The sequence below is a fragment of the Raphanus sativus genome, unplaced genomic scaffold (assembly GCF_000801105.2).
Source record: "Raphanus sativus cultivar WK10039 unplaced genomic scaffold, ASM80110v3 Scaffold2111, whole genome shotgun sequence".
In the NCBI taxonomy this organism is placed as follows: domain Eukaryota; kingdom Viridiplantae; phylum Streptophyta; class Magnoliopsida; order Brassicales; family Brassicaceae; genus Raphanus; species Raphanus sativus.
This window is the reverse complement of record NW_026617420.1, coordinates 1-17,349: the sequence shown is the minus strand read 5'-3', so window position 1 is coordinate 17,349 and position 17,349 is coordinate 1. Positions and strand designations below refer to the sequence as shown.

The following is a 17,349-nucleotide window of genomic DNA, read 5'->3' as shown; positions in this document are numbered from 1 at the left end:
TGATATTTACGGTATTGCCACTGGTGGTGATGTTGAGAGGGAAATGTCCGTCGGCGGAGTCACCGGCCTGAGTCCGGAGAGGGTACTTAGCGTTTGGAAGTTTGAGGAAGAGACGTAACTTGGTATGACGTGAAACTGAACTAGCTCCACTTGTTGCTCGTCGGTTAAGGAGTTTAGGGTTCCGGCTTTTAGACTGGAGAAGGAGGAGTCGCTCGGCGCGAAGATAGTGATTCCGTTGTCGGAGTTGTTGAGTTGGCCGTAGAGTTGGTTAGCAACGCCGGTTGATTTGAGTAGTCTGATGAAGACCGTGAACTGGCCTGCTTTTTCGAGGATTTTAGTAACGTTTGTGGGTCCTGGTGGAGCAGGTGCCGCGGCTGGCTGAGAATGGTTCCGGGAGTGGCTGTGAGGAGGAGGAGGACGGTGGCGAGGAGGAGGAAGGGAGAACTCTCCCATGGTGGTGGATCTGTGTGTGTGTGTGTGTGTGTTGATGTTTTTTGTTTGGGTGAGATACGAGTTTATAGGAAGTAGTAAGGGTTATAAAAAAAAATGGGGAAATTAATTGGTTAAGAGGTCAACATTTTTACAACTAAGTTGATTGTTAATTAGGAATCAGTGATGGTTTGATTACTTTTTTTTTTTTTGGTGTGTAAAATGTCTATCACATCTTGTCAGATGAACTGTTTTACCTCTTGGAAAAATGATGTGATAACTAACTATATATGGCCATATGCTTTCAGTAACAAAAGAAGGATAATTGTTTTTGGATTTAGTGTAATGATTTCTTAGGAGAAAATTATGAAAGCATTTTACTTAATTATTAGATATTTATTGGGAGCCATGGCATGCATGTAGTTTTTTTTTCATTTTATAACAGCAAATCAATTACAACAGTTATAAATATATGTGCTAAAATATATGAAATCTGCGTAGACAGTGCATTAACTTATTAATCGAAAGCATGTCATATGAATTGGTGTTAAATATTAGTTCTTCTAGTTTAAAAAAAAACAAAAGAATATATTAGGGAGTTCAAAACAACTATAGACTATAGTATTATTACGGTGGTGTTAATGAATGTACCTAGTATTTACACAGACCGGCTGCATAGACAAAATGGAAATCATTACTTTGTTTGTAATTATCAAAACCTCTGTATGGAAAGGTGGGATGAATAATGGAGGGTGTGGTATATGATAATGGAAGGAGCAACTTGCAACTTTGCTTGAAAATTAAGAAAAAGCAAACATATCAATTGATTTGTGGTGGGCTCTCTTCATTTTTAAGCATATTTCATATTTATGACGTAAGCTTTGATTTATTTGGTTTGTACTTTGTAGTAATGTTGACAGTGTATCACATTCAGTTTACATGATTTCACTTATTCCATATAAAAAGCTTCAGACCATTCTATAACCGATCCGGTGTTTTTTTCTAGACATTCTACGCTCAAATCAATAAATTGTAGGAACATATTTTCACTTTCTGTGACCATATAAATGAACTCGAATAAAAAATAATGTAATAAATGTATGTAAGTTTGTAATTTGTGAAGGTGGGTTCGAAAATGTTTTGTAAGGGTAAGTGGACCCTAATTAATTATAACTCTCTTAAAACAGCGTTGTCATCCTACTACGATGTTTATGCATTTATCAGATTTTATTTTGATTGGCATCTTCTCATTTGCTTCACTAACATATAACTAAATAATCTCATGTATACAATTTCAACGACGATTCAATTATTTCTTATATTTGTAGTTCTAGACTCTTACGATGCAACCAGAAAACAAGTTTTAGAACAACCTCACAAGGTATCATTTGCAGTGACTTGTAGAAGACATCCCCATGCACCGCGTGGACCGGCGCTGCTTCTCCACCCATCATCGCCGATGTTTCATCGGCATGGAGACTCCGATTTTAACCGGACTTACGTTGTTTTCAAAATTCAATGAAAACAATGTCAAACTCAAATACATTAATCTACACACAAAACTTATACTTATTACACAAACGTATTAATTCTTATTAGAAACAAACAAAGCAACAAGGAAAAACATAAATCAAGGGTTTACATTTCTTAAACCCTCAAAGCATCACAAACGGGCCAACATTATTTTCTTGGCTCTTATTACATTATTTTTTATGAATATAAAACATTTCAGAAACAAAACAGTTACAAACACGAATTTTAATGAATTTTATTATTATAAAATAATGGAAGTTTCCACCTTTCTTCTTCTTTCTCATTAGATATCAGCAGAGAGTGGTTCTTCACGAGGTTTAAACCTGCAGAGTCTGCAAGTCGGAGAGAACAGAGAAGGCGTTTGGTATTTGTCTTCTCCTCCCACCACAGGCATAGAGACTCCAATCTTGGCGGAGCTGACGTAATCAGGACGGTAGGTTTTCCCCAAAACGCCCTCGACGAGCTCACTTAAGTTTAAGAAGGTGAACTGAGTCTCAAGATGGGCAAAAGGGTCATCTTGAGGCAACTGATAGTTGTGAACTCTGTTCTCTTCTTTCCCTATAGGTCTTACTCTCATGTCCATCTGAACAAGGCCAGAGACAAGTACTCTCACGCTGTTTCTCTCGTCGGTTCTTTCGACGACAATCTCTCTTTGTCCCGAGTTTGCCCTCCATTCGGATTGTTCGTCTTCAGGTAGTGTGATGAGTTCTCCGTTGAATCTAAGGGTAATTGCGTCAGAATTTTCATCCCATTGAGTCACTCTATTGGCTGCGATCACGAGGTTGTGGTTTTCGAACATGACATTTAGGGCTTGAACCCATGTGAAGTCTCTGGTTCTTCCAAGGGGTCTTGTACCGATGAAGTGAGCATTGATCTGGAGGTTGTTGTCTGAAACGATCGCAAAGTTTCCTCCTTTATATCCATGGAAATAGAATATCCTACCGTCCCCTCCGATGAATCTAGGATCGAAGCATAGAGAACCGTAGCTGTTACAGTTAGGTTTTCTCCCTGTAAGAAATAAGTAAACATTTTCCTTGTAAGACAAGTAACCAAATCCACAACGACATTACTTGTGCAAGAAGCAAATGTGAAACTAAAAAAAAAAGAAGACCCAATTGAATAGAATGCACTTACATTTGCATGTAGCTTCGCATTTGCTAGTGCAGTCAATGAAGCAACCTTTGGTGTTTCTGTTCTTGGTGGGCTTCCTCTTGGGACATTCACCAGGACAAACAAGAGTCTTGTGATAACATGCACCCTTAGCCTGGCACATGGCTTGCTCTTGTCCTGTAGGCAACGGTGATAGCACCTTGTATCTAGCAGCTGCTTCACTCTGCTTCTTGTCCTTCTTCTTCCTCTCTTCTTCCTTCTTCTCCTTTTCCTTCCTTTCCTTCTCTTTCTTTGCCCTCTCCTCTTTCTCTTTCTTTTCCTTCTCCTTCTTGGCCTTCTTCTCCTTCTTGTCCATCTTCTCCTTCTCCTTGTCCTTTGGAATGTTAACCTTGCCTTTGCCTTTGCCATCATCTCCTCCTTTAGCCTTTTCTACTTGTCCCTGGCCGTTATCACCGTTGCCTTTGCCGCCATCGCTCGCAGCAATGACAATATCGGTCAAGAGAAGCAATGCGAAGAGAGCTACAAGCACATATGACTTTCTGTGCTCCATCTCTCAAGTTCAAGTCTTCTTCTTTGCCTTCTTTTAGATTCTTTAGTTTCAAGTGTTTCTTGTGTTTTTGGTGTGGAATGTTTATTGCAGATGGAAGGGTTTTATAGAGTGAAGAAAGAATTAAATTGACTTATTAAAACCTCATATGGTAATATCTTAAGAAAGAAAATGACTCTCTTTGAGTTTATCTCAAGTCAAAAGGCTTACTTGATGAAATCTTCAATATCAAATCTAGTAGCTTGATGCCTATAGGATTTATTTAATTTTATCAAAAATCAAAAACCGCACGTCTCATTTCACATTATTTTAACCCACTTTTAAGCTACATACAAATCAAAACATATTTCAAATCACTTCATTTTTTTCCAATAAAAACAGATAAAGTAACTGTTATTAATTCTTATTATACTTCCAATCCAAAATTTATTCATATTCTGTTCTACTTCTAGTTTGTTTTGTATAAGTAACTCGAAATTTTTGCCATGTTTTGGTCATAGTAATTTGCCAATAGTATGTAATCACTATGAACAAGGTTCCAAATCTTTCTTTAGAAACTTTTATAAAATAAAGAAGAATCAAATTGTGTTTGACCAAAAAAAGAAAGAAAAAAGAAGAATCTAATTGTCTGTTCTGATTCCTCGATGTGCAAGGAACGAGCTAGCTAGAACGTGAGGATGCCTTATAGATGAAGAAGAAAGCCCTGATGTCTGTAAATATTATTTTAACAGACTTTTTCTTGACTTTCATTGGTCCACAAGCCGCCCACGGTTAACCAGCTTGCACCTTTCGTGACACAAGAAGAAAAGTCAAACGCGTCAAAACAGTTGACCGGTTTACTATTGACCAGCTTGTTGACTTTGAATTCATAAACCAAACCGAATTGTACCATCACAAATTCTCAATGCCCCAAGTTAAATGAATTTTCACACTTGCTCACCACAGTTCGATTAAGAATATGCTGTTTTTTTTTGACTAATTTTTTTTAATCTAGTTGAATCCAGGAGTCTGCGGATAGATTCTTTTTCCATGACATTTAAATGGGTCCTAAAACATGAACTAATATTCGTGTAAGGTGAACAGAATAATGTGACTTAATTTCGCATAATATAAAGATCGAACCTGAAACATGTTAGCGTCCCAAACCCATCCACTACCATTTGACCACAAAGTCCGTTCGAATATGCTGTTTTTCCTCCAAAAACTGCCGGTTTTCTCACTTGCATGAAATGGAAAAAGATAATTTTACATTTATACACTAGTTGATTAATAATCCGTTTTATATTAAATATCGTTTTTAATTTTATTTTATTATAACTGTGAGTACATTTTCCAAATACATATTTAAACTTTTGTTTTTCAATTTTTACTCTTATTTTTGATTCATTAATTAATAAAATTAAACAAAAAAATATTAAATAGGAGTAAAACAAAAACTGTTAAATTTTCTTAAATAGATGTGTAAATTTTTTAAAGAACACTTATACTGAAATAGGGGAGTAGTATGCAAAGATTTTTATACAAAAAAAGGGAAAGTGATGAAGGAATGCTAAAAGCTGTCCTCCTGTTTGTCTCTGTGTTCTTTTTCCATTATTCCATACACCACTGTGTAGTTTGTAAGTTTGTAAATTTGTTCAACCTCTGGAAATGAAACGATCGTAGTCAATAATTTTAGTTGAGAAGTTTTTCATGTAATCTAATAAAGTTGGTAACTTTTTTGAAAAAAAAGTGGGACACGACACGAGGCAGTCACGTGCCAACTCAATACAGCGGAAAGACTTCTCTGTGTCCCTCTGTTTCCTGGCTTTGGCAAAACTCTTTTGCCCTTTCTTCTCGACGACGTTGAACGTAGGAAGTGAAAGATTACTACTTGAGTTGAGATGAACTTCTCAACGAAGCTCGCCGAGAAACTTCCCGGCATCTCACCGGTGCCGTCTCCTCCTCCTCTTCTCTTGCGTAAAGGTTGTCTCTTTTAATCTGTTTCAATTGTCTCTCGCTTGGTTTTTCTCGTCCTGTGACATGTGCATTTGTATTGCTTGTTTCCTTTTGTTTCTCTGATAAAGATTGAATGCAGTCAAAGGGGTTTCTCTTCCTTTGTCATTTGCACCTGAAAGTTTTGCCCTTTGGTCTCTCCATCTTTTCTACTCTGTTCCAAAATCTAACCATCATTGCCCTTTTTTCTCTTCAGGCTGTTTAACTTGTTCCATGTCCAGTTTCTAATTCAACTTGTCTACCTTTATGCATTTTGGTTGTTTAGTCGAAGATGAATTGAGTATATTCATCAATTTTTTCTTCTCGTGTGTATTAGGAGTCCACGAGTTATTCTTTTCAGTTTCTAACCGCAGTAGAAGATTGAGATTAGGATTAAGTTAAATAAATGTAAAAGATAGACGATTCGCCTGTGATGCTTGGTAATGTAAAAAATCTTCACTACTTAGTTGAATAAGCTTTGCATTTAGCAAACTAATTAAGCTGTGGTTTGCATAACATAAAACAGTTCTTTAGAAGCTGTTAACCGGATATATAAGATCAAATGCCGGAAGCTTACAAGCCCTTTAGCCATATCTTCGTTGGCGATGTATCAGATAACAAGAGAGTTGCCACCGCGAATCACTTACTCAACTCGCTCTTGCCTGGTCCAGCTACTCTCGTCCTTCAACGAGGTCTGTATCTTCTTCTTAACGTGTCTGCACTGCATTGATATGATCTCTATATGTGAGAGTGTTCTTGTGGGGGTTCTTGAGCTAGCATACTTATAAAAATGTTGTTGTTGTTGCTAATTTCAGTGCGGAGCAAGCAGTGCCGGTCCGGAGTTCTCGGACGCCTAAAGCGCATTAGAGAAATGATGCCCTTTAGTAACAAAATTATTTGTTTTAACTTTTTTAGACAAGCAAGAAAAACCAAAAGTTTTTATTTGTATGATGCTTAAATTTTGCTAAGAAACCTAATAAACTGATCTAATATTTTTTTTTTTGGTAAGATGTTAAGATTGATCTAATATATTCGATAAAATACTGATCTAAAAAGTTTTTTCTTATTTAATAAATCACCAGAAAATATATCTGGTTCATATATTTTTTTTGCTTAAATCTTTGGTTCATATTACACCAATTTGTTTTCTATATATTATCTAGTTGGCTGATTATAAGACCCAATAAATTTCATGTATGTTCTTAGTTTTGCAAAATACAGAAAAATAAATGGGAATGGTATGAGAGTTTGTGAGATGACACTGATTAGAAAAGGAAACTAGATTTCTGTTTTGTTTTTAAGTCCGATTATTAAATGAATATTTCATAAACATAACGAAATGTACTCTGAAACAGTCAATAAATGAAAGAATATTCTTTCATTTATTGCAAGAGAAAAAAAGAAATTAAGAAAGTGGACTCGGTAATTGAACCTGACTACTCATGCAATAAGTAGAAGTTTACAAACCAACTGACTAAAGATAACCAATGGCAATTATTTGGCGTCCCTTGTTTTTATATATATTTTGGCGCCTAAAGCCCTAGCTTTATGAGCTTTAGCCCAGGGCCGGCCCTGGGAGCAAGCAACAGTAACAATTCTTGAAAAGTATCTGCTACAAGAAGAATGTTAAGAGAAGAAAGTTAGTCAAACTCTGATCTGAAAGAATTTGAAGGTTTTGCTTTGGTTCTTACTCAGTTTTTGGTATTGCTTTAAGTTAATCAGCTATGTATGTTATTGATTTTGTTCATTTATTATACTATGATCATGGTGATAGAAGCTTCTATTGACTGACTAGAAGTCGTTACATAACGGTTTGTAAATGAGTTATAGAGAATATAAAACAGGGATCTCCTTCAAAAATATAAATGTATATGTATAATATGTTCATAAATAGTCATTCTCTTACAACATATGGTAAACAAGAAATCAAAAGTATAAGAAACACAAGATCGCTTCTTCTATTCTTCAAGTAGTTAGGACGTGAACATTTATGTATATGTTTACATCATTAGTTTAATTAGGATCATGCATGCATGGAAACTTGAAGAATAAAAAAAGGATGGGACTTAATCAAAGAGGCAGCAGCATACGGGGGTGGGTCTGTCGAAGAGACAATGGCCGTTCATGGGTATAATGTCCGTGCTTCTGTGGCAATGGGCGTTGCAGTCGCTGTCCTCATCGCATGTTCCTCTCAAGCGGCATGGTCCGTCCATTTCTTCCTTTTCTGCAAAAATTCAAGAAACTTGTATTATTAGCTAGGTTTGTGATCATGACGCATATACATGTTATAGTTAAGATGAGTGGAAACCTCTTTCAGATTGGGCAGTAATAACGAGAGAGAAGATGACAAGAAGGGCAACAAGTTGAAATCTTGATGAGGCCATTTTTTTTGCAGTTTGTTTTATTTATTTATATTAATGCAAGATATTCAACTTGATGTTTTGTGCTTGGAGAAACTATGATCGGTCTTTGGGGGTTTTTATACGTAGGATTAGTTTTAAAGATAGTAAGTTTTGATTTTTCTTGTTTTTAAATATAGTCAAGATAGTATGAACAAGTGGTGGTTGTGGATGATTTAACACCCCCAAAACTAGAATGAATGAATTAAGGTTGTTTGTGACAAAAAAAAATATAGTCAAGACAATGTATGGTTAATGTAGCAAAAAAAAAGTAAAAGAAAGTAGATCTCCTTGAAATAGAAAATAGGCTTTTGTTTCTTACATCTAAACTTGGTGAGGGGATAAGAAAGGATGGATGGTAGAGGAGTAACTTTGATTATATAATGAAAGTTTCAACTTTCGTGTTTTGAAGTTTACTCCTGTTCGTAGCACTCTTTTTTGTAACGGCCTTGGTTACAACTTGCAATTTAATTTTAGGGTGCTGGGCCAAGAAAATTCTTGCTCTTGTTAGTAAGAAGTATTCTTGTTGGGATTGGCTGGGTACTTTCTTTTTGTTGAAATTGGTTGTTAGATGCTAACTAGGTTAGCTTGTTCAGTCTACATCAAATTTACTTAAGTGATCAATGCTTGGTAGAGTCTAGTATCTTTGGTAGTTAGCTTTAATTAGGGCTGTCTAATCAAATGTACTAACCTAATGTGATCAATGCTTGGTAGAGTCTAGTATCTTGGTAGTTAGCTTTAATTAGGGCTGTCTAATCAAATGCACTAACCTAACGTGATCAATGCTTGGTTGTTTTTAGATTAGGTAAGACTTTATTGCTAACACTCCAACACACTTAAACACAGCTCGTCCTTCTTCATCTCTTTGTTTCTCCATTTATGCTCTTTCATTTTCTATCTCTTTCTTTATCCTTTGCTCTGTCCTTTACCATTCTTCTGTTTTTCTCCTTTTCTCATTTTACTGAGAAACCACTTCACTCTCTCCTTCTCTTTTCTCCACCAGAAAGTAGGAATGGATTCTTCAAATCCATTTACTCAGTCTTCAGGTTTTCTGGATCTGTCAAGTAGCCAACAGTGTGATCCTGTCTCACAAAGCATAGCTCTTGGATCTTCAGAAGTTCCTCTTTTTAGTTCCCAGGGGACTAATGCTCCAACTCAAGCTGAAGAGACAACTGAAGACATAAGAGGCGGAAGGGATTGGTCACAGAAGGAAGATGTGGTGCTCATACGTGCTTGGCTTAACACAAGCAAAGATCCGATCATAGGGTATGATCGAAGGCCTGGCTCCTTTTGGAAAAGAGTTGGAGCTTACTTCAATGCAAGTCCTCATCTTGTCGGTATGCCAGATAGAGAGGTTGGCAACTGTAAGCAAAGGTGGTCCAAGATCGATGACCAAGTCAACGAGTTTGTTGGCTCGTTATGTGCTGCAACAAGAATGCAGTCAAGTGGGCAGAATGACAATGATGTAATGAAGCTTGCTAATGAAATCTATCACAATGATTACGGTGCCAAGTTCACACTTGAGCATTGTTGGAGGGAGCTCAAAAATGAACAGAAATGGCGGGTAAATTTTGGGACAGATAACAGCAAGTCAAAAAGAAGGAAGGGTGAAGATGGTTCTCAAGCTTCTTCTGTCCAGTCATCAAGCCTTGGAGATGAAGAAGAGGCTCGTCCTGAAGGTGTGAAGAAGGCAAAGGCAAGGTTGAAGGCTCAAAGGAGGGCCAAAGAGATGGAAGCAACCAGCAGAAAGCCTGTGGAGAAGTTCCAAGAGATGTTTGAGATAAGGAAGCATTACTTTGAAATGAAGGAGAAGCTTACTAAGCAACATAAGTTGGAGACTCTCCTTAGAAAAAAAGAGCCTCTTAGTGAGATTGAACTGGCTTTAAAGAACAAACTAATAAAAGATATGTTGTCATAAGAATCTATGATGTCTATAGAGTCAGTCTGCTTCTGCTTATGTATTTGTTTATGGAGTCAGTTTGTTTATGTTTTTCAGGTCAGTTTGTTGTTGTTTGTTGAGTCAGTTTGCTTGTCTATGTCTTATGTTTTAAAAGTCGGATGAATGATGTATTTTCACTATCTATGAACTTGTTTTAGTAATGGTTTAAAACTAAATCATGAAAAGCTTTGGTTTAGTTCATAAGTTTGATTTTCTTTTGTTGGAAATTATTACATGTTGTGTTGTATGGACAGGAGTTGTCACTACAAAAAAAAAAAAGTGAACATTGTGTTAGGCGCAGAAACCATAAAGTTTGGCCCTTTGTGAGTTGTGACCCACCAAACTCTCTTTAATGGTTTCTGCTATATTTATAGGTTAGTTCAGTGAGGAGTTTGATGGATTACGTTGGTGAGGAAGAAGACCAAGAGAGTCCATCTAGTTCCAATGAATTAAGACGCCATAACAGTCTCTCTTCAAGGCCACCTTCTTCTCTGGGAATGCTTTCTTAGATACCTGAAATTGCCTCTGAAAGTAGTTTTCAATATAGCAAATTGGAATGATCCGGCCAGCTTCATTGATAACTTGTCCTCTCTGAAAAGAGAAACAGAGGATGACGGCATATTGTTTCAGGTGTACTCTGTTCTCTACCTGGTTTAATACTACCAAACCGGTTTGTTTTGGTTCTTGGAAGTACTAGACATTAAAAAATAGAGAGCATTGAAATGATGTTTTTGATTGTATTATACCGAACGGAGAGTCTGGAAATCGAATGCAGTTACTGTCGCATCACTTGAGTCTACCAAAGTCATCATCATCATCTACAGCCTCGGACATGGTTTCCATGCAGCTACAAGACTCTGTTCCTTGTAAGATTAGAGCCAAACGTGGTTGCGCCACAACTACTCGAGGCATAGCTGAACGGGTAATTTCAACAATGGTTGCTACATGAACACGTTTTGGAAACTAGAAAAAGTCTAAATACTTGGAAACAAAATTCTTTTGTCACTTGTCAGGTAAGAAGAACGAAGATAAGCGAACGAATGAGAAAACTACAGGATCTTAAACTCTAAATTCTGTCTCAATTTTGTAAAAAAATATCATAAAAATTTAATTCATAAACCACTACACCAACATATAACCATTAAATATACTTATACAAAATTAATCTAGATTTAACCAAAAAAACTATTTTGGTTATCCCACGTTTTGAGAACATACTAATAACTCGTTTTGGCTCTAATTTCTTTTCTTTTTTGGCATTAAACTATTTTAGTTATCCCACGTTTTGAGAATATACTTTTTTTTTGTAACTTCATTTAAGAATCATTTTATTTAATTATAAATTAAATTAATTTTTAATATAAATGTTTTCCAAAAAATATAAAAGCCACACAATAATGTATTTGACATGGAAATTGTATTCATGTTACTTTAGCTTTGTATTCAGTTGCCTTTAGAATTGTATTCTATTTGATTTGGCACCACAAATTGTAATCTTTTTAAAGTTTCATATTCTAGCATATTGGTTTTCATTATGTACCACCAATTTCTATTGTAAACACGTCAACATTTGTCTGTATATTTCACATTGATTCATTTTTTTGGAAAAAAAAAGTTGTTTTAGAAAGATACATTTTTATGTTTTCAATACATTTTTAATAGGTAACAACACTAAATTTTAAATTTGAAAATTTTAATTCTGTTTTTGCATTTTAATTAACTAAAAATTTATGAAAAATAATTAATCACATAAAAATGCATTTCTAATCAAAATTTAAAATACTTTTTTTTTTAATTTATGAAAAGTATAAAACATATATTCCCTCCGTTTCATAATGTAAGATGTTTTCCATGAATGCACAAGAATTAAGAAACTTACTTTTTAGAATACAATATTATTAAATAATATGAATTAAATATAAAATAATCAATCATAAATAAAATAGAAAATTACTATTGGTTACCCAATTTTCAATAAAATTAAAGTACCTTAAAAATATCAAAACATTTTATATTTTAAAACAACAAAATTTTTTTAAACATTTTATATTATAAAAGAGAGAGAGAGTATCTTTTTGAAAGGATAACGTATAATATAACTCCTGGTTGGGCTTAGTCCTAGCAACAATTTATATTATGGGATCCAAGATAATAATCACTAATCAACTTTAATTACCAGATAAGTAGAAACATTCAGTTTTCAAATAGATTGTAATAACAAACATACATATATATATATATATATATATAAACCACATCCATGAGCAAGTTTCTGTCTCTTCAGAAGATCTCAGTAGCGGCATATTCATATCGTGATCGACGAATGTTCTCTCGCCGTTTCTTCAACACGTACCCTCCCAGACCAACCATACTCGCTGCTGCGATCGCTCCAACCGCGATTCCGGCCTTCTTTCCACCTCCGGATGAGCTTTCCCTCTCTGTTCCACTACCATCACTGTATTTGAGATCACTTTCTTCTGGTGACAGAGACGGTGGCTGGTGAATGTAACCGGGAGGCATCGTTGTCGGAGAGTCCGATGGTGAAAGAGATGGAGGCATTCCGGTTTCTGACTGCCGCGGATATGAATAATGCTCAACCGGAGATGGAGCTGAAGCTGGAGCTGGAGCTGGTGAAACTTTTTTAGTTGATATCTTACCGGATACTGTACCTACCATTAACATAGCTATGATTATGAAACTGACCTTCATCATCTCGAAATTCAACCTCCCTCGTCTTTTTCTCTCTCTTGAAGAAGATATAGATAGATAGATAATATATAGGGTTCACCACGTCATAAGTGTATAAAAACCAAACGCGGAGCGTAGCAACATATCAGGAAGTCAATAGTTCGTTTTCCACTTAAAGTTTCATGAGTGACACGTTGAGAAATGCTTTGGCACCTAACGGTCAACGCTTAGGAGATTTACAAATAGTAATTTTGGATTATCTGCTAATGAAGGGACATATATTTTATATGGAGAAAGCACGTGAAAAGAAAGAAATATAGAGTCAATAATTTATCAGAAATGTAAGGCAAGTAACCACTATGAACTAATGTTGACGCCTACGTAAAGTTAATTCTATTTCTTTTCTTTTTTCTCGAAACCATTAATTCTATTTCTTTTAATGGTTGACTTTTGACTAATTATAAAAGTTTTGGCAACTACACCAAAGAAGAAATGTAACTATTAATGAAAACAAAAACAAAAAGCACTAGGAATTTAATTAAGTTAATGTGACTGATTTAAGCTTTGGTGTTGTTGGAAGCTGTAGTCTCTTTCCCTTGAGGTCAGTTCCTGTATATATTCACTGTATGCAGTTATACATGGCTCCTCTCTTTCTACTAGTGTGACATTGTTTCAGTGTTTGACAAACAGTTCTACAAGCTAACCTTTGAAACCAAAATCAAAAGAGTTGGGATTTCCAAAACTATGATTACTTATCTTCATCTTTCTCTAGTCCATTAAAACAGCTCTGATCATACAACTCACGATGACGTATTTCTCTAAGACATACACTTTTCTTAGTTTCGGATCAAAACTCATCCTTCCTTGGTATCTACTTTTGGTCTGGACTGGACAGCTTTAGGAGACTCAGATGATGCAGGTTTCTCCAGTTTAAACGGAATTGTTGCGTGTTTCCTCATAGACTTGTAAAATGCAACTATAGTGCGATCTGTATCTCCACACACAACAAAAGAAGACATTCTCTCATCTCTGTTTTAGATGGAACTTCAAGAACATATAACCGTTTCAGCCAAGAAGCAGAACTTACTGGTTCTGATGTCTTGTGGAAGAACCTTTTCAGAGTCATTTGTGATTGCAAACAACAAAAAACTGCAAAGAGAAAATATACCTTCATGTTAGGACATTTTTATCAGTGGAACTCAGGAAGTCCCTAAGTTAAGGGATTTTTTTTTTTCTTTTTTTAGTCGGGATACGGTAAGAGATGTCCTTAATTAAGAGATTTTCTCTTTTCTTTCCTCCTCGTCCCTATGTTTCGTGGTCTCCCTCCCCTTAAGGGACTCCCCGAATCTCATCAATACTTATGCTCTTAGTAAACCAGCCTAAGCCATCTTTTCGAATCAAATAGTCCTACTATATATAACTTGACACGCCTGCTTCTTGATTGCACTGTCAAAAAAATTAATGGGGCACTTTCTCTGGTGAAGACAGAGACCAGAGGAAGTATGTTGGCAGAGACAAAACTAGCTAAGCAGACTAAACAAAATGACCGTCTGCACCCATTACATAGTAAGCAAAGCCATAAAACAATAACGCTAAACCAAAGGCTTAATAAAGATTTACAGAACCAACGAAAATGGCATATAATTTATTTATTTCTAAATAATATATATATATCTTTATTTTATATATAAAATATATAAATATATATTTTCATTTAAAATAATGAATAATATGTGTAATTATATAAATTATATTATATTTTAAATATGAAAATATTGTTTTTTTTTAAAGTTAAAAATATTTAACCGCAAATTTTTATTTTAAAATATAAATTTAGTTTTTTTATTATAAAAGTAATTTCTATATTATTGATCAAAACAAATTAATTATAAATAATTATTTTTAATTTTTTATATATTCTAACCGCAAATACTATATCAAAAATTTGTAGAACATTAGTATCTTGCAAATGCTTTTTTAAATGTTTTTGTAATAAATATTGATTGAATAATAAGAAATATAATGTTTATGCTAATGCTTTGCCAATCAAGTCTTAAAATACGACCGGATTCAATGGACTCTCACCAAAATTTAGTAACTGAATTCAACCTAAATAAAGTTTTTTTCTGATAGCAACTAATACATTTAGTTACAAAAATATCTAATATTATATAATTTTTCATATATAGTTTCAAGATGTTTTTCTAATTTTTGTTGAACCAAATTCAAACGGAATATTAAATTAAACCAGACCAAAGTCTATTGCGCTTTTGCTACCATTCTGCATGCAAAATCAATAACTTGACAATGACATATTCTTGATCAAGCATCAGAGTGGATTACAATCGTGCGAGTTATATTAGCTAGTCGTTTCTTGACCACAAAGTAAATTCCCATTAAAAGAAGAGCTGTGAAAGAAATGCCTAACACTATTCCAACAGTTTCTCCTCGTCCTTCTTCTCTGCTACTCTCACCTATGTGTTCGTCTGATGAAACTTTACTACCTTGTGTATCTGCTTCAACATTAGATGTCTCCGAAGGTGAAGGTGAAGGTGAAAGAAATGGCAAAGAATGCGAGTTTCTTGGTGGATTGTTGTCAGGAAGTGATGATTTTGAGTGAAAGAAATCGTAAGCTTCTGGAGAGAATGCAGATGGGTTTGAATAAGCTGGACCATGAGCAGGTCTACTTCCTGCAATGGCCACAGATATAAGTTGAGACAAGCAACAGGAGAAGAGCAAAGAGTGAGTTAGGTATGTCATGTTTTTTCTTCTTCTCTATAATCTTTGTTAACGTTTGATTTTTGTTTAGTTTGTGTGTGGTGTTTTTGGGTTTTATAGGAGTGATTTAAGAGAGGTGTTGCTTGTAGTGCAAATTTGTATGATTGCCCAATAAATAACAAAAGAAGAAAAGTTATTTTTGAATGACTGAAGAGAAGTCATGAAAGCCATTTTGGTTAATGCTGTTTTTTTGTTTGTTTGTTTGTTAATTTCACTCTTTTAGTATAGTTTCCCTCTAATACAAATGTTGACAATATGTACTTAAATAATTAACAGGACAAAACAGTTGTAGTTTTATTGTTGTTAAACTTGATATTTTACATTGTTTTATATTTGATCGATGGTAAGTGATTATACAATAGGTCCACATGGTGTTTGTTCATTTAGTTTCGATTTTTTTGGTATAGAAGGTTGGTGGCAAAGAATGCATGAAGAGGTTGTTAGCTTGAAGGAACAGCAATATAAAGATAAAAAAAAAGCGAAGAGATTTCTCTTAAAGCAACATTAATTAAAACCACATTCACAACCAATGGGAAATTCCTTGAAATTTAATAACCAGATCATATAATTTAAAAAAAAGATACATGTAGCTTCCGCTTAATAGTTGTAATCATCATTTTGATTTAAGATTAACTTGTGGCTTAATTCAAACAAATTAAATTAAGCAGAGCTCCTAAAGGAGCCAAGAGATTTAATCCCAGCTGCTCTTAGAACAAACTGATGGTATAACGCAGCAGCTGCTGCTCCGATCATCGGTCCCACCCAGAATATCCACTGTTCAAATGATCAAAAACATATAATTAAGTATCATTAGTTTCAGTTAATACATGTTTGAACTAATTAAAAAATGAAAAATGTGTCCATGTATATAAAAGTTAATGGCGTACTTGGTCGTCCCAGGCCTTTTCTTGGTTGTAGATAACTGCGGCTCCGAAGCTACGGGCCGGGTTGATTCCGGTTCCGGTGATGGGAATGGTGGCTAAGTGAACCATGAAGACAGCAAAACCAATGGGAAGTGGCGCCAAAACTGGAATGTGAGAGTCACGTGCACTTCGCTTGGGATCGGTGGCCGAGAAAACGGTGTAGACAAGGACAAATGTTCCGATGATCTCGGCACCGAGTCCGGTACCTTTGTTGTAGCCGTCAGCAAGCTCGTTGGCTCCACCTCCATATCTAGTAAAATTAACAAAATTGTAGTTAGTTAAAAAAATCGATATTTAGGCGGTTTAACTGGCCGGTGCATGAGTATTTAGACATGATCGAACCTGGTGTAGTAAGAACTTTGGAATGCTTTGACAAGACCGCAACCGCAGATGGCACCAAGGCACTGAGCGACAATGTATAACACTGTCCGCACCAATGACACTTTTCTAGCTAAGAACAGTCCCACCGTCACAGCCGGATTTATATGACCACCTTCAAAGTTACAATAGCAACAAGAAATGTTTATTCATTAATTAACTTAAAATGTAAGGTTGTATTCTAGTTTAGGTAAGCCAAACCAAAGTAATTCATACCGAATTTAGCTAAACATGTTAGAAAGTTGACAATTTCTATTAAATGAAAGATAGTATAGGCTTTTGACGAAAACAAAAAGATAGATAGATAGTATAGGCTTATTCGACAAAACATCCTCCTATACATTAAAAGAGAAGTCACTTTAGTGATTTTTGCTTAGGTGGCATTCATAGAGAGCTTGTAGGATTAATTCTCTTAATCTTATTGGTTGAATTTTTGATAATTTCTTTTTCATTTATTTTTTATAATCGACCAAACATTACCAAATTTGAATCCATATAATTAATACGGTCTTATTAATATAGTATATTTGATCGACACAAACATTACCAAATTTGAATCCATATAATTAATACGGTCTTAACAATGACATACTTTATGGACAATGCATTCATATTAGAAATTTGGAAAGCTTCTCAAATATAGAAATTATAGAA

The 17,349-nt window shown here is 35.0% G+C and overlaps 5 protein-coding genes and 2 pseudogenes across 5 annotated transcripts; 2 read left to right on the top strand and 5 right to left on the bottom strand.

Moving 5' to 3' along the window:
• Positions 1-7: 7 nt before the first annotated feature.
• On the bottom strand, positions 8-1,883 carry LOC130505232 (fasciclin-like arabinogalactan protein 12; annotated as a pseudogene).
• Positions 1,884-2,045: 162 nt separating this feature from the next.
• Positions 2,046-3,719, bottom strand: LOC108848038 (uncharacterized). The gene is made up of 2 exons (XM_018621442.2): positions 3,097-3,719; positions 2,046-2,970 (listed from the first exon to the last, which is right to left on the bottom strand). The coding sequence occupies exons 1-2, from the start codon at positions 3,620-3,622 to the stop codon at positions 2,246-2,248; spliced, it is 1,251 nt and encodes a 416-aa protein (XP_018476944.1). The 5' UTR covers positions 3,623-3,719; the 3' UTR covers positions 2,046-2,245.
• Positions 3,720-5,359: 1,640 nt separating this feature from the next.
• LOC130505230 (uncharacterized) lies at positions 5,360-6,320 on the top strand (annotated as a pseudogene).
• A 2,486-nt stretch (positions 6,321-8,806) lies between these two features.
• Positions 8,807-10,104, top strand: LOC108848039 (glutathione S-transferase T3). Its single transcript, XM_018621443.2, has one exon. It carries the CDS (start codon positions 9,002-9,004, stop codon positions 9,905-9,907), a length of 906 nt encoding a protein of 301 aa, XP_018476945.1. The 5' UTR covers positions 8,807-9,001; the 3' UTR covers positions 9,908-10,104.
• Positions 10,105-12,001: 1,897 nt separating this feature from the next.
• On the bottom strand, positions 12,002-12,722 carry LOC130505229 (classical arabinogalactan protein 5-like). Its single transcript, XM_056999835.1, has one exon. It carries the CDS (start codon positions 12,638-12,640, stop codon positions 12,209-12,211), a length of 432 nt encoding a protein of 143 aa, XP_056855815.1. The 5' UTR covers positions 12,641-12,722; the 3' UTR covers positions 12,002-12,208.
• A 2,191-nt stretch (positions 12,723-14,913) lies between these two features.
• On the bottom strand, positions 14,914-15,442 carry LOC130505231 (uncharacterized). Its single transcript, XM_056999836.1, has one exon. The coding sequence runs from the start codon at positions 15,374-15,376 to the stop codon at positions 14,939-14,941; it is 438 nt and encodes a 145-aa protein (XP_056855816.1). The 5' UTR covers positions 15,377-15,442; the 3' UTR covers positions 14,914-14,938.
• A 420-nt stretch (positions 15,443-15,862) lies between these two features.
• On the bottom strand, positions 15,863-16,832 carry LOC130505227 (probable aquaporin PIP2-4; the record flags this gene model as incomplete). Its single annotated transcript, XM_056999834.1, has 3 exons — positions 15,863-16,168; positions 16,282-16,567; positions 16,660-16,832. Coding segments are annotated over 3 exons (573 nt in total), but the record flags the coding sequence as incomplete, so codon positions are not given.
• Positions 16,833-17,349: the final 517 nt, after the last annotated feature.